General features: G+C 41.7%; 1 protein-coding gene across 5 annotated transcripts in view; it reads left to right on the forward strand.

Moving 5' to 3' along the window:
* The window catches only part of AMBRA1 (autophagy and beclin 1 regulator 1), a 136,206-nt gene that overhangs the window by 75,297 nt on the left and 45,427 nt on the right, over positions 1 to 15,482 (forward strand). For all 5 annotated transcript variants that reach the window (XM_074867744.1, XM_074867742.1, XM_074867743.1 and 2 more), the window contains one exon: positions 8,197 to 8,307. In XM_074867744.1, coding sequence (XP_074723845.1) covers positions 8,197 to 8,307 — 111 coding nt within the window. The remainder of the gene's footprint in view (positions 1 to 8,196; positions 8,308 to 15,482) is intronic.

Here is a 15,482-nt window from a genome sequence, read left to right on the forward strand (position 1 = left end):
CACAGCTCCTTGGTGGAAGGCTGCCCCCTTTGTCTAGTCTCTGCAAGACTCTCCATCCGAGGCAATTAGGATTAGTAGGCACATTTCATGCTCTGAAAAGTCAGAAAGGGAAAGAAGAAGGAGTTTTACAAAAGCAAATGCCTGCCAGGCACAGATTTTGCTCTGTTTCTGTGCAGAGAATAAACACAGACGTGAAGGTTAAAAAGCAGACTCCCAACAGCATTTAATGAAGGGCTTGGTAATGAGCAAAGGATTTAGTGACGGGAGAGAGCAGAGGCATTGCAAGGGGCAGAGTTGGCAGAGGGAGGAGCCCGAGCGACACACAGCACAGATTAGCTATTGAGACCTTCCTAGTTCACCTTCATAGGGATTTCATGAAACTTAAACTCTGGCAGGAGACATGTGGCATTTTGATTTGGAGAACCACCTCCTGTTTCTTGAAGCTTAGAAGAGGGGAGGGCTGTGAACATGCCCCCATATGTGGGTTCAAACAGAGGTGAAGGAAGAGAATACATGTTTCTTTAGAGACTGCAGAGTTCAGCTCTCTTCCACCTTTTCATCTAGCAGTGTGTCCTGGCCTCGTTTGCATTCCCCGCCCCATTTAATTCTGAAAACCACTTTTCTCTTGCAGTGTCAGTTGCCTGGGAGCTCATACCAAATTTTTTTTATTATCTGACTGATTTTTTAGTAGATTGATACAGACCTCCAGATGGAGAAATTACTGTAACCCAGATTATTGTTTCTCCTCACAATGACAAGGTAAAATTGTCTTTATTTCCCTGGTATTTTCTAATGAATAGGTTTCTGACTCCCTCTTATAGCTGATTCTGTAAGAATCAGAGGATTTTATGGAGTATGGAATAACAGTAATTAGGAAGAAAGTGTAAACCCCTTTCTCCATCCCTCTATTCATTGTTTTTTGTTAGGGCTTTTTTCTGCAGACAGACAAAATCACCTAAAAGGCTGAAAATATGCAGAAAAGGTCAAAACAAAACATTTAGTTAAATAAAATACAGATTGGAATGTATTTTTAGTGCTTGAATATTTTCCCTAAAAGGCTATACTGTAGGAAACATGTTTTACTGCTTGAATCATATGGTAGTATGAGGCATGCTTTTAACACATGCTGCTGTCACATGGAAATAAAGAAATGGTCTCAAAACAAGCACAACGTCTGCAGAAACTTCCTTTAACAGCTTCGGCAGTTGGCTGATTGGAAGGCTCCAGCCTTGACTCCCCTTCCCAGTAAGAGGCCCAAATGAGAAAAGAGAAAGCTTCTTTGCCCACCCACTTCTCAAATAACTTGTGAGTTGTTTTAGCCAACGGTAACTGATGTTCCTTTCTGTTTCCATAACCTTTTCCTGTCAAGATCTTTTAATGATACAGCATCTCTATTTGCAGGAAGATTTCTCTTGACTGTCTAGCCTGATAACATTTATTTCCACCTGCGTGCTTCATGGAGCACCTCCATCTCTTTGCACACCATTCCAGTACAGTACCCAGTATCAGAATTCCAGGAGTCTCACAGTAGTCCCTAAACAAATGGCGTTTTGCTGTTTAAAATGCGTGTGCATGTGTGCTGTTACATAGTGTGAAACAATCAATATAGTGGAGCCTTCCCACGGACCTTCCCATCCACTGCAGCTAAAACCATCATAAATGACAAATGAGAAAACAAACAGCAGAGCCTAAACAGTCCCTGTTTGTAAAGGTTTTCTTATAAAGAAGAAAATAGCACTTATCAGCTTCATTTGAGTTGTACAAATGTAAGAGCACCACTAAGACTTGCAGCTCTGCTTCTTTTGCAAGCAGGATTTGAGGCTTCAGTTCTCTGGTGAATTATACTTACTACCCTGCAAGAACAAACTTTTAAAGTTTGCAAACAAAGTATCCTCTGAAGCCTAAGCTAAATAATTATGTGTCAATAACAGGATGCAACTATTGCTTTGTGTTCAAGTGCCAGAGTCAGACTCTCACTCATCTCATTCAGCCCTTTTCCTTTCCAGCAGTTGTTGAGCAGTTATGTTGCTTTCCACTCATCGCTAAGGTGAAGCATAAGACATTTCATGCCCACGGTTCAGATGGTATTTTTCTTTACCCTTTTTTTTATGGCATGAGAGATTGTGGATCTTACAGATGAAAAATAGAGTACAAAAATTATTTTAAATCCTGTCAGACTTTCATTGTTGCAAGGCAGTACTTGAGGTGATGATTGGTAGAGATTTAGGAGTTAGAAAGAAGGAATTCTTTCCAACTTGTTTGATTGGGGTTTTGTCTGTTCAACAGTGCATAATCTGATATTGGACGGTTGCAGAAAATTCTTGGCAAGTTGGAGTCTTAGGCCACGATCTGTCACTAACAGTCGCTGAGAGCGTTGAGGTAGCTACAGCAAGGAAATGAAGCTGCTCGTTCCTTATTGGTCACCCTGAGTAGGATGAGGACTTCCTAAACAGTGACATTTGCTTGCTCCAATGTGTATATGCAAAAGTTATGATAAGATACCTTATTTGTTACCAAGGAGAGTAAAAGGTTTTCCTTCTCTGAGAGGTTCTATGTGGATATTGCTGGCTTAACTCTTGCTGGTTCTGGAAACTCACCATGCTGTTTCATATCTGATTTTTCCAACTTCCATGTGCAGCAGGGTGACATGAGCAGGGGCATCTCTATGGGGTGAATAACAGCAGAGAAGCAGGAATTCTCTTCCTTAAGGAGAAGAATTATCAGCTTGCTTGGTGAAGTGCAAACAATTCAGATAAGAGGGGAAAGCATTTGAAAAGGACCTTAGCTTCTCCTAGTTTCCCTGAGGGAAAACTGGACCTTACCATCAAAGACAAAGCTTCCCAAATGCATTTCTCTATTAATTGTTATCAGACAAATTGTGATCAGACAAAGGAAGATCTCTAAAGTCAGGAAGGTAATATGTCAAGTAGCCATCATGACTGTACTGAGGATGGAGTCGTTGGGCAGGGCATCTGTTCTTTTATTGTTTGTGTTTCTTGCAAATAGATGGATTTCCTTTTGAAGTCTGAAACTTGTGGCTGGAAAATTCCCTTTCCTATATGATGCTTGCATTGTTCACAATTTAAGTGAAGCCCTTGGGCACTTGACTGAGGTCCTATTAGGATGGTCATCTTCACTACCTGCAGCTGAGGACTACTCAAATTCCGGTAGCTGATAGGACTGCGGAACTTGGCATGCTAAGCATTGCCCCTTTTAAAAAGAAATTTTGCAATTGGAATGAGCATGAATGTGAAATTGCATTGGGGTAAAGGAAAAATAATGGCTTTTTGAAGGGTTCGGCCTTCAGAGAGCATAGATTTCTTTGAGGCTTCCTTGGTTAACATCAAATCTAAGATTCCTTCAGTGCCCAACATATGCCGAACTACCCTTAATAACATTTTGTGCATCCATTCATGAAAATCGTTTTGCCCACATCCTATTTACAGCTTGCTGGTGCATTGAAAATCAAGCAAAATAAATCCTTGAAAATACCAGGTTGCTATGCATACTGTTTCTACAGCATTAGCCCAGTTTTAGATAGTTAGCTCGACCACTTCAAAGGTAGTGTCTTAGTGGTAGCCTGCAACAGAGATTTGCTCGGACTTGTCAAATTCATATTTAGGATTTAATATATTTAGTGTGATCAAAGGTAGTCCCCAAAACCAGGCTGCCCCATAAAATACTTTAGGGTCGGAGATGTGCAGAAACCTGTTATATCTCCACTAGGCTTTAGAGATCAGTAATCGCATTTCAGCTGAATTCAAATTGCTTCAGAACTGGTTGAGAGAATTTGGTGTATTCTTGCAGCAAAGAGTTTTATCCTTGGTTTATCAAGTAGATTTGTCCTATGTTTTGGGCTTCTTGGAGCCTTGATTATAGTAAATCTAGAACTAGTGAATGTAAAACACATCAGCTGTGATAGATCCTTTCTGTAAGTGTAGGATAACCTCAGTATCATTAGCTACAGTTACAAACAGGCTCATAAAGAGGTAATTACTTTTCAAAGGTACTCATGCTTAAAGATGCAAGTACTAATCTAGGAGGAATTTTATACCAGGGCCTAATCACTGCCTCAAATTGAGTCACAGATTAGCTCAGGGACCTCTCCAGCTTCCTCAAGCTTATCTTTAAGCATCTTAAATTTTTCTCTTACTATGAGGGGACCTGCCAGATACTAAAAATTTAAGGGTAAAGAATCTAGTCTAGAGAAACAATTGAGCTCTGGTTTCTGTTAAATACATGGGAAAGCAATTCCCATAGTATGTAGATGGTCCATGTTCTTGAAACTTGTACCCCAATGCCTGTGAGGCTATAGAGTATTAGCTCTTCCTCTGAGGGTCTGATGGTAGTCTGGAAGTATCCTGGTCTTCACTGAGGGCGTGCTGGAGTGCCATGGAGAGTGGTTTTGCATGGCTTTTTTCCCTTTCAGTCTAAACTCAAACATTGGCTTGCATGGCTTGATTCATAAATGAGCAATAGCTGACTGGCAAAGGTTCATTTCTCCACATGCCAAGATGAGTTGGACCCTCTGAGGGGATTGAGTCTGATGGATAAATATCTGTTAACGTGTAGGTGGCCTATAAGAAAAGATTAGAGGTGGTTTTTTTAAGTCTTTGTTAAGACTTTTTTCCCCCCTACTCTTTAAACTCTCTTGTCATGTGCTGAGTGGGGGTGGATGGAGATCGGGGTGGTGGGGGGAGAAGGGGGGGCTGCTGAAAGCATTTATCTTCATTTCTGCCATCACCCAGTATTTATTACGCAGTGATAGACAGACGCAGGAAAGCTGCCAATCAAACCTACGTTCACTGCATTTCAATTGGCCTTTGCTTTGGATTTCAGCATTTTAAAATCTACATCATCTCTGCAGTAAAAGGTCTTTCTGTTCATGGGGATGACAAGCCCAAGACCCTCAAGTACCCACTGCAGTCACTTGTGATCCCATCGAACAGTGGAAGACCCAGGAATCAGGACAGATTGTCCTAGTGCTTGGTGGGAGCTGCTGCTTGCAAGAGCTGGTCTGCTGCTGCCCACATTTAAGAAGCTGAAGTGTGTTGTTTGCCTCCAGGTTACAGTAGTACTTAAGAGGCAACAGCACCTTCTGCTCTAACCGGGGCTGAAACCCTGACTGGGCAAAGCCAGCTGAGAAGGAGTTTTCATACTGCACAGTGAACAAAAGCTCTGTAGTGAGGACTTGAATTTTCTTAAGTTTTCCACCCATGGTCTCAAATCTTTTCTATCGACCAATGGAAAAGTGAACAACAAAGGTTAGGATAGCATAGTTGTGTACGGGGGTGGGGGGGGTGGTGTGGTATGTGTGTGTGTGTAGGTATTTTCATCCCTAAATTGAAGGTCTGAAATGTTTGCATGTTTTTAGTCATCTTTACTGTAGGACGGTGCATGCATGCATGTGGGAGGCTTCTGGCAGGACTTGTGATACAGATGTTATTCCACTTAGTTATATGTAGCTAGATACAATTTAATAATTACGCTTCTCAATTAGTACAAGTAGAGGTAACTACTTAATTAAAACATGAGGTCATGGATTGTTAGGCACATAGCTTTGGAGCCTTTGAGAAATGGATCAAATCCTTCTGAATGTGAACCTTGCACTCTACGAACCTTGTTCCCTGTGTCCTAATGTTTTTGATAAAGGTATCTGTTACCTGAAGCATTAGTATTAGTTGATGGCTTTTGCTGGCTCTAAAATTTGTGCAGGGCTGTTTGGTAGGTGGGGAGGTACTGTTTTTTTCCATTGTGAGCTTCTCCGTGCAGCATGTGACTGCCTTTGGAGGTGAAGGGGATGCGAGGTTTAAATGAACACCATAACTGACCTGAAGGTTCTGGGGAAAGGGATGAGAAGACCAGAATCTTTACAGAAAAAAATTCAAAACCATTTGCCAACAGCTTTTTTTATGGTACTTGTAGCAGTAGGTGCAACAGCTGTATGAGCCAAACGAACTTGCTGTTGGTGGAGCAGTTAGTGGTGTTGCTAGACTTCTGTGAGGCAAAGGGAGTGCACGATTACTCTCCTTGGGTATGTTACTCTCCAGTTTATATATTACTTGCTATGCCTACAAAGGTTGTTCTCATTGCAAAACAGGTGATGACTTTAATGTTCATCTGTAATGAGATCAATGTTCTGGAATTATGCACCCTGAGTAGTACTTCTGTTGCCTGTCTTTGCAGAGTGTTTTCCTTGTCTGACTCAGTCCTATAAGGCAGTTGCTACCTAGTTGGTAATGCTAATTACTATTTCCCTGCAGCAAGTCCCACTGCTTGAAATTTGTACAGAAACTGGTTTTCTGTTCTCCACCTGGTGGCTGGAGGCAAAACAGCAGAAGAGCTGCTCTTGTGAACTGAACTCAGGCTGGCAGTGAGGAGACTTTTACAGATGAAGCAACATAAAATTTAATTGTCCTTCTTCGACTTCTGGTTGCAAAATGTAATTTCATTAATGCATTGAATCTGCTTTCTCCAGTGCATATCTTTTCTTCAGAGGAGCCCTTTGTTTTGGGGGATATGGAGAACAAGGCCTTGGGCATATGTAAGACCAGTGGTCTTAATTCTGCTCTCCAAGTGATAGGTGCGTGTCTGAGAGGCAGATACAGAGACTGAGCAGATGCACGGTGGAGGTTTGTCGATTGCTGGAGGTCTGGCACGGCTGAGTACACAGTGTAAAGCTGTCTGCTCAGAAGTCTTGCTCATGGCATATTTCTGAGCTTTTTCCAGAACCAAAAATCACGACTCGAGATGGCTTATCGATAGAGAGGACTAGCAGCAGCCTTCTTGATGTCTTTCTCTATTAGCACTGGTCTAGAATTTGCTTCCTTAATTTGCCCTGCCCACCTTGTTCTTTACTTTGCAGAGAAAACCTAAACCCTGTTAGTGTGGGTGTTTTCAGGCCATTTTTTTTACAAGCCAGAGTGTTCTGCTGGGATTTTTTTATAAGAAAAGTAAAAATCTGGCCACCCTAGTCTCCTCATCTTCCTCCATACCACTTTCATTTACTAGCAGTTAGGAAGCTTTTAGCTCTCTGCACAGGCAGCTGTGTACTGGATAGAGTTGTCAAAGTGATGTCTCTTCCACTATTGCTGCTGGTGCAGCAGAGTCCTGAGCTAGCCCTTCAGGGAGAGTGAAGCCACTGACTTTTCTGTGTTCTTCCCACCGGAGACAGTGTGGAGATGCTGAAATCCAGACTGCGTAGACTCTAGAGGCTGTGCTTTTCCTCATTTGTGCTTGGGGATGATCTTGTTTTTGCTCTCCCTTATCAAATTCTATTACCCTGAGTTTCTCTGTGTTCCAATATGTGTGTGTAGTACAAGGGCTGCATGTATATGAAGGCCTTAGAGACTGCAAATAGCATGAGATTTTTGACTCTAGTACTAATATGGGAGAACTGTTTCTTCTATCCACTTGTCTCCCTAGGGATTGCATTTAATGCTTCTGAGCTTCCTCAAATGTATGCCAACTTGAGTTGCCAGTGGCAGTTCCTTTCTGCCTGAAAAATTATATTCTTTGTTCTGGTTTTTGAAGTATTCTGCTTAGCCTTCTGCCTTAGGCTGTTGCCCAAATCCTTGGGTGGTTTGCAAGGGTCATGTCATTTGCCTGGAGTCAGGGCAGCTCCTGCCTGCTGTAGGTTGGGGCACCCAGGGCAGCAAAGGGCCAGCTCGTGGGTTCCCCTTGCTAATATTTTGTTACAGTCCTTACTGTGTGGCAAATATTGTAGGCTACCTGTAACTTCAGAGTGGAGTTTACAGTAGTAGCAAGGATTATGTCCACAAATGTGAGAGATTTGCCAGGGCAATGCTTTTCCTTAGTATGTATTCTGGTCTGCCTTCATAGCTCTACTAGAAAACTTCGGGTCTGTGAAAAAACAGCTTCACTAGTACCAGTAAGTAGAATGCATTTGCACCAAATGAATTGATTAGGATTTCTGCCTTGAGTCTGGACAAGTCTTATCTCTCATCAACTTTCTTTTCTTTCAGAAATGTGTTGCAGGGAGGTGCTTTCCTGTTAATTTCCTGTGCTCTGTGGCTTATTTAGGAGGTGTTGCCATTTCTGTAAATAAGGTTTCTTTGAGAATATAGAGTTTTGTGTATTGGATTTTGAAAGGTTTTCTATGGTTTTGTCTCCCCAGCTCTTTTCTGGATAATCTTCTGGAAGTTAAATTGCTAATTATTTCCCCCTTTTCTGTAGGTGCTGTGATTGGGGACGGACAGTCAGCTGTGGCCAGCAACATTGCCAATACCACCTACCGGCTCCAGTGGTGGGACTTCACTAAATTTGATCTGCCTGAAATCAGTAATGGTAAGCTGGAAAGGACATCAGTACTTAAGTCTATACCAACCAGAGCTACCATAAGCTATAGGATCTTCCAAAGGTAGCTGTACATTGCAGGCCTTGAATTACTTGACTGTCTTGTTGGGAACTGTAAAATGCTTAGCCTCTTGGAAAGTTGACTAAAAGCATGCAGAGCTGTTCCTGCTCTGTCCAACTTCTGTGATATTCTTGCTCTCAGCAAGTCCATGCATAAATGGGGCTTTTTTGTGAGCATTCTCATGGGAATATACAATCCTCTTTAGAATTCTGTATCCCATCTCCTCATTCTTTTCCTGATAAGTTTCTAGAGGGATATTTTCTTTATACCTTTACATTAGAACCTGGTAATGAATTGGGTCTGAATTCTCCAAGTTACTGACATTAGTGTGGCTTTAGGTGCCACACTACATTCTGGCAATCAGGGCCCTCGTCTGTTGCTTGCCACAGTGTTGCAAGCCAGGGGAAGTAGGTGTAACTTCTAGCCATTTGCAGAAGCACTGATTCGTCCCATATCTCAGGTGAAAGCTGCTTCTGCCTCAAGAGTATGAGCAATATTGCTGACTTTATTTACTTATTTTTTCCTTCCATTTGTGAAAACTAGACCATAGTTTTACATGTGTTCTAAGGCATAAGCTAGCCCTCTCACTGGAAGAGACTTCCTTATGCAGGCACAAGCATACTTGATGCTTGTGGTCAGCTGATCAAGGAATGACTTTTTCAGGGCTAAAACTAACTTGACTAGAAAGGCTATTTTTAACCCAGAGTGGTATCCTGATATAGCTTGCTGCACAGCTGCAGAAATGTTTGTGGCAGCCTGCAATGAAGATAGGAGGTAGATATTCATGAATGTTTCTTTGTGCAGTGATTTTTAGCTTAGACCATCTCTGTGCAATTCATTGCTTGACTTCTCAACAAAAACAGACTGGGTTCTGCTTTAAGGGACTGACTTTTTCAGGGAGAAGAGGGATTCTGTTTTCAGAAAGACTTCTGCTTTCACAGGTAGCCATTGAAATAAGAAAAAGTTTCTCCCAGTCCCAGCCCTGTTTGTTCTACAATTCTAGAAATGACATATCTGACAATAGAGATCTCTATGGGGTATTGTCCTGTTGCTTAAAGAACCCACAAAAGGAGCACGTGTAGTGACACCGTAGCACCAGAGACGTGGGAAATTGAAATCATGGAATCATAGAATTGTTTGGAAGGGAACTTTTAAGATCATCTAGTCCACCCTCCACACTATGGGCAGGGACATCTTTCAATAGATCAGGTTGCTCAAAGCTCTGTCCAGTCTGTCCTTTAACACTTCCATGGATGGGGCATCCACAACTTCTCTGGGCAACCTGTATGGGGCCATTTACCTCCCAATCCCTGGGAAATTGGGGGAGCTAGGGGAAAGCCACCATTACAAAAAGCTTTCTTACTGTGTTATTCCTACAGATAAAGTATTTGGTGTTTCTGTGTCATCTCCCTCTTATTGTATAGAATATTGTGGTGTGATGTTTATAGACTGGTGGGAAATAAAAACCTTGCTTCTAGACAGTAGCCCTCGACATTGTAAAGGAGGAAGACACTTTATATTCTTGAGAACCATTCTGTCTCTTGGGAAGGAGCACACAGTGTCATCTTGGAAGTAGAATATTGTGTTTAACTTGTGTGCCAGTGCTTTGACATGTCTTGTTATGCACCAAACCTTTTGGTACTAGTGTAAAGTTGTTGGCTGAGGATCAGTGCTCAAGGCACAGTTTTGCCATGTGGTGGCAATACTTTCCGTGGCCCAGCCAGACTCTGGAACAGAATAAAGATGATGTCAGAGAGGGAAGCATCTTGCTGCTGACTTAAATTCTTTAGGTCTTCTCTGCACGCTTGTGAAGTATTTGAAGAGTGCTACAGCTGCTAATAGCTTTTTTTTTTTTGGCCTCATTTGGCTGTTGAGAAGGCTGCTGATTTTTTTAAAAAAAAAAAAAGCATAAGATGTTTGTTTATCATTTATGGAATCCCATGGAAAATAACCATCTGTTCCTCAAGACATCAGTATTTCAATCTTCTCCCTCTCCCCTACGAGGACACTTCCATTCTGAAACAGCTTTCAATTAGCTGGAAATTGGGCTACAGTTTCTGTTGTCATTGTGCCCTTCTTGTAGGCATGGTTCCTGCTATGAGCCCATCCCTAGCCCTTCTGACTCCCCACTTTGTGCTTCATAGTACTTGGCTTGTCCATCTTGATTTATTACCATTTGGAAATGTTCCATTTTACTCTGCCTCTTCATTTTTACATGCTGAGCCCAACCCTGGCATTTCTAGATTGTTAGCCATATCTCCCTCTGCCAAGGTCAAGTAGGGAATGTATGAAGAAGTAGCAGCTGTGCTCATCCTAAAACAGGTATTTGCCAAGCTTGCCTAGGCACAGAACAAAGGCAAGCTGCAAGTTTGCCAAGGTGCACAGATTTGTAGAGATATTTTGAAGCTAAAGATGTAACAGTAGAGTGGTGGGTTGGAGGAGTTTTTTTCTGACTCTTCATGATCTTGGAAATAAACTATTTTCCCAGTAAAGCATGTGACCTCAAGAGCTCCTTTTTTTTTCCCATCGTTTCCTATAAATCAGTGGTGGTTATGTGAGAGAGTCCACTTATACAGAGGGGACTACTGCACTTCCTGGGAGTGAGCTGAGCCACAAGTGGGTTGGGAGTTCAGGCAGATGAAATGATGCAGCTGAAGTTTGGGACTGTCTGCCAGCTCCACTCTCCATCAAAGAAATGACTCTGTGTCCGACCTCCATCTCCAAGCAGCTCTTCTTCCTGTTACAATTAAACAAAGAGAAGATGGTTTGGAAGTAGGATGTTTTGCACCAAAGCGGACGCATCTGAGCAAGTGACAGCAGCGTGATTAGCACAGTCCTGTGATCTCAGTGGCTGGGCCCCAGCACCTTTCAGAGCCCTGGGCTCGGGACTTGGCTCTGCAGCAGCCACCTCGCTAATGCTCAGTCCAGCAAGAGCATGAAAGAGGACTCCAGCAGTCTTGGGGAAATGGCTTTGCAGGGACTCGTGGGATTTTAGTCTCTGCCCTGTCTTTATTAATTGCAAAATGGAAAAAGATGGCTTCAGATTTCTTCTCTCCTTTTGCCAGTTTTGGCTTTTAATAACTCTGAAATGAACATGACCCGGTCTTAAACTGTAATTGTCAGTCGTATCAGCGTTGGGGTGGGGAATTTATTTGGCAGCAGAGACAACGCTATCTCTGGCACTTATTTAATATTCTTTTAGTAAGTGTTGCATATCCTTAAAATTTCCTGTAGCTGATGGGTAAGTATTGAATCAGTGAATAGTGTAGAATATAACCTTTCCACAGGTAAAATATTTGAAGGTTTTATCTCTTGTTTATGTATTTTAAATGTAGTTTCTCTCATTCTACTCGCTGTTCGTTATTTCATTTTCTAGCCGTTGTGGCTGAACTAGTCTAGTTCTTCCAAATCTAGTCACATGTCAGGAATTTGTCCTGTTCTAACACTGGCTAGGACTTGAGGAAGGTGATTTGATCAATACTTACTGATCCACAGTGGGATGCAGAAGAACTTAAAAGAAGAAAAGGCAAAAAACCCCCATGCTAAACAATGTATAAATAGGAGCAGCTGTTAGGAGAGTGTCATCTTTAAGGGTGGCTAGGAGCGGATGTGCACCCAGCACTATTTTCCTTTGGCAAACAGTGCTGTTGCTGCCAGCGTTCCAGGCCTTCCCCTTCAAGCGTAATTATGCTGTAGGTGTAAGCACTCCAAGTTGGCACAGCAGCTTGATTAATTTGTTCTCTGATGTTTCTTTTGATCTGTTCTGTCAGCTCGGTGGCTGGATTAACAACAAAAGAAAACAAGAGATGAAAGGGCAGCCTTGTTTTCTGAAAATAGCAATTTTTTCCCCTAAAATCTTCCGTATTAGCTTCGTTTTCATAGATCAGGCTTCAGGCTCAAAGAAATCAAATAGCCTCTGGCTTTGTCAAATGCATGGGTATCTTCATCTTCCCTATGTCTTGGGAATCTCTTAGATGCTGTTCCTGAGATCTCCACGTCTCACATTTAGACTTTCTGCTGGCACAGCAGGCTCCCTTGGTTCTAGGTGTAAGTGCTACCTGAGTCCCTCATCCTTTGTAAATGAGAGAGGAGCAAAGAACCATAATGCCAGTGTGAATCAGATGTTGAAAGACTGAAATAAAGGGCGCTCTTTCTTGTTTGGCCCAACTTGCATCTGTGATGTTTTATGTTCCAGACACACATCAAGGGGGAAAGATAGTTCACTTTTAGTGGGGGAGTTCATAATCTGTTTTGCCAAGAGGCATTTACCGTATGCAACAAACTAAAAAGAGTGAGACATGCAGTCATGTTGGCCATCATTGTGGACTGCTCACCAAAAACCTCTGTGCTGTACTGAAGGAGGGGCAGGTGGGGAAAAAAAAAAAAAGGAGAAACCATGTAGATAGAAAATGAGTGAACATGTATATGATAGCTAGACTCATGGTTACTTGTAATTGAAGCCCAGCATTTAAAAAGACATATAGCAAATGCTAGATGATTAGGAGGATTAGAGACCTGGAAGGGAAAAAATTAGCCATGGAACTGTGAGGATGTGTACAAGACATGGCAATGTCCCTGAATCTGTAAGTGGTACAACAGAAATACAAGCATTTCTTACCTTAGAAAAATAAAGATATGGGATTCTTTTCTTATGAACATCCAAGGTTGCATTAGATTAAAAACCAAACTTCAAAAGCTGAGAAGAGACATGGATTCTATAGACTGTGATTTTCAGTAGTTACAGGAACAAGGAAGAAACATCACCTGTGCCCAGAGAAATCCCTTTCTGTCCCCTCCAAAACTTCTTGCACTTCTTTGAAAAGCACCAGGAGTTCATCAGTACAGAAGGGTCCCTGCGCTAAATGACACCCATACCTTTGGTCTGATGAAGCAAATATGCAATCTTGCTACTTCCAATATTGAGCATCAAATCACAGTGGTTAACATTGTAGAGAAACTGTGGCTACCTCGTGGAAACTGCATCCTGAGCCCAGAGATGGAGGACAAAAACTTAGATATCTAGCAGAATAGGAATGAGAGAGAACAGTTCTTAGACCCCAAAGAAAGGGACCAGACTGTATTTTTCTCTTCTAATAGTCAAAGTTTTTTGCAGGGATGGTGGTGGGGGCATGCGTCATAGTTGTATCTCTGGCAAATGCTCTCCCTGTGTAATGTGTAGATTTGCTCTGTTGCTGGCCTTCTGGCTTGGCTCTCTTTTAAGTAGTTAACTCAGATTTGGCTGTGAGACTCCCAATGTTCACCTATCCAATAAGTTCCCATCCCCCCCCCCCCCCCCCCTTTTTTTTTTTCCAGTTTTTTAGATCACTGCTGATTAGAGTACAACTACAAAGGAATTGGTGAGAAAGGACCCCCTTAGCCACTGAGTCTAGCTCCTTACTGTCTTAGGCACATCCTGTAGTTCCTCTTATTCTGTCTTAGTATTGGTTGAATTTTGTCCCTTTCACTTCTGTTGAAAGACTGTTATAGAATCTTGCTATTCTGGTAGAAATCTTCTAATTTCCAAATTTAAAGGCTGCTTTTACCCACATATTCACCTGTCAACGTTAATTGTGATGGGAACCGATGTTTTTCTGGCACTTACCTTCTGGTATTTTTTGTAAATGCAATCTCATTTCCTTGCAATCTTTTTTTTAACATAAAATACCTGTTTCATTTTCCCCAGTCATCTTCCTAGCTCTTTGCTGGACTTGTTACCATTAAGGGTTTAATTTTTCTTGAACATGGCTGACCAGAACTGTGCCCAGTATCCTGCATGTGGTCCTAGCACAAGATTGTAAACTAGTACTGATACTTCTTTTGTAAGTGGGCTCCGTAGTGCAGTTTAGGATGGCCATCTCTCACTGTTAATGCCAGCTGGATGGCTTAGTCTTTCCTATGATCATCAAAGTTGATTCTCTCTTGTTTCCAGCTGAGAAGCTCCTAGGCAAAGCAGAAATTTATAAATGTTAACACACTCTAGAATTCTTTCATTTCACTTCTGTTATGGCTCTGTGTACTTCAGTTCACTGTATGGTCTGAGCATGCTCTGTTAATGAAATTACCCAACTTTATCAACAGAATTCATCAACCAGCTCCACTGTGTGCTGAGCCCATTGATAAAGCTAATAAATAGGACCACTTTTGAAATGAGTCACTGAAGAACTCTGCAGGAATCCTCCCAGTTTGACAGGGATTACAATAGTGCAACCTGTTGTCATGTATCGTTTAGCTAGTTCACAGCACATACTGCAGTTCTTGTGTTGATGCCCATCTTCTCTTGTGATGACATAATGAGTACTTGAGTGAAGCCTAGATATAAAAATAAAAGGGAAAATTTTAATTCTACCTTTTAAAAAATTAGATAATGTAGTCTTTAATCTTTGTTCTGTTGTCTTTCTGTTCAACTAGCTTCAGACTAAGTACTCAGGGAATTTTGTCATCTTTTGGACTGTCTGTTCTTTGAAGGGCCATGTGTATTTTAGATTCTGTTATTACAACACTGACAGTGACTACCTTTATTTACCTTTTTCTGTTCAGCACCTTTTTGTTTATACTAGGCTGAAAATTACTGGTTTTAGCAGCTTCGAGACTGAAATGGTTGAATAAATTTAGAGTACAGGTGTAGGTGGTTTGGTACAGAATGTAATTACATAGTCCACTTTTTATCCTTCTCGTCTTTTTCATCAGAGTTTCTTAAATGGAACAGTAGAAGTTGATACTCAACCATATAGGAAAGCAGTTTCCAGGAAAAATGTCTTCGAGATGAGACCGGAAAAACTAAAGATGAGATTCATTGACTGCTTTAAATCAGTGATGCTGGAAGAAGAAGTGTCCTGTCTGGTCCCCTGTCATGACTTATTTTCGTACTGCTGCAAGTGTCTGTGTGGCCATGTGGCATACCAGGCTGGGAAACTGTTCTGGCTAAAAACTGACCTAGACAACAGTCAGTAATTTCTCAGCCATATCAGTTCACTGATGTAGCTTTCTTTCCACAGAAGTGTTGGAAACAAAGGCCAGGGGTTGTTTCTTCTGGCAGCAGTACCAGTTTGTTAAAGCATTGAGTTACAGCCTTAATTTGATTTGGAAGTTCAAACTTTCATAAGTA

Source organism: Strix uralensis, chromosome 4 (assembly GCF_047716275.1).
Source record: "Strix uralensis isolate ZFMK-TIS-50842 chromosome 4, bStrUra1, whole genome shotgun sequence".
Lineage (NCBI taxonomy): Eukaryota > Metazoa > Chordata > Aves > Strigiformes > Strigidae > Strix > Strix uralensis.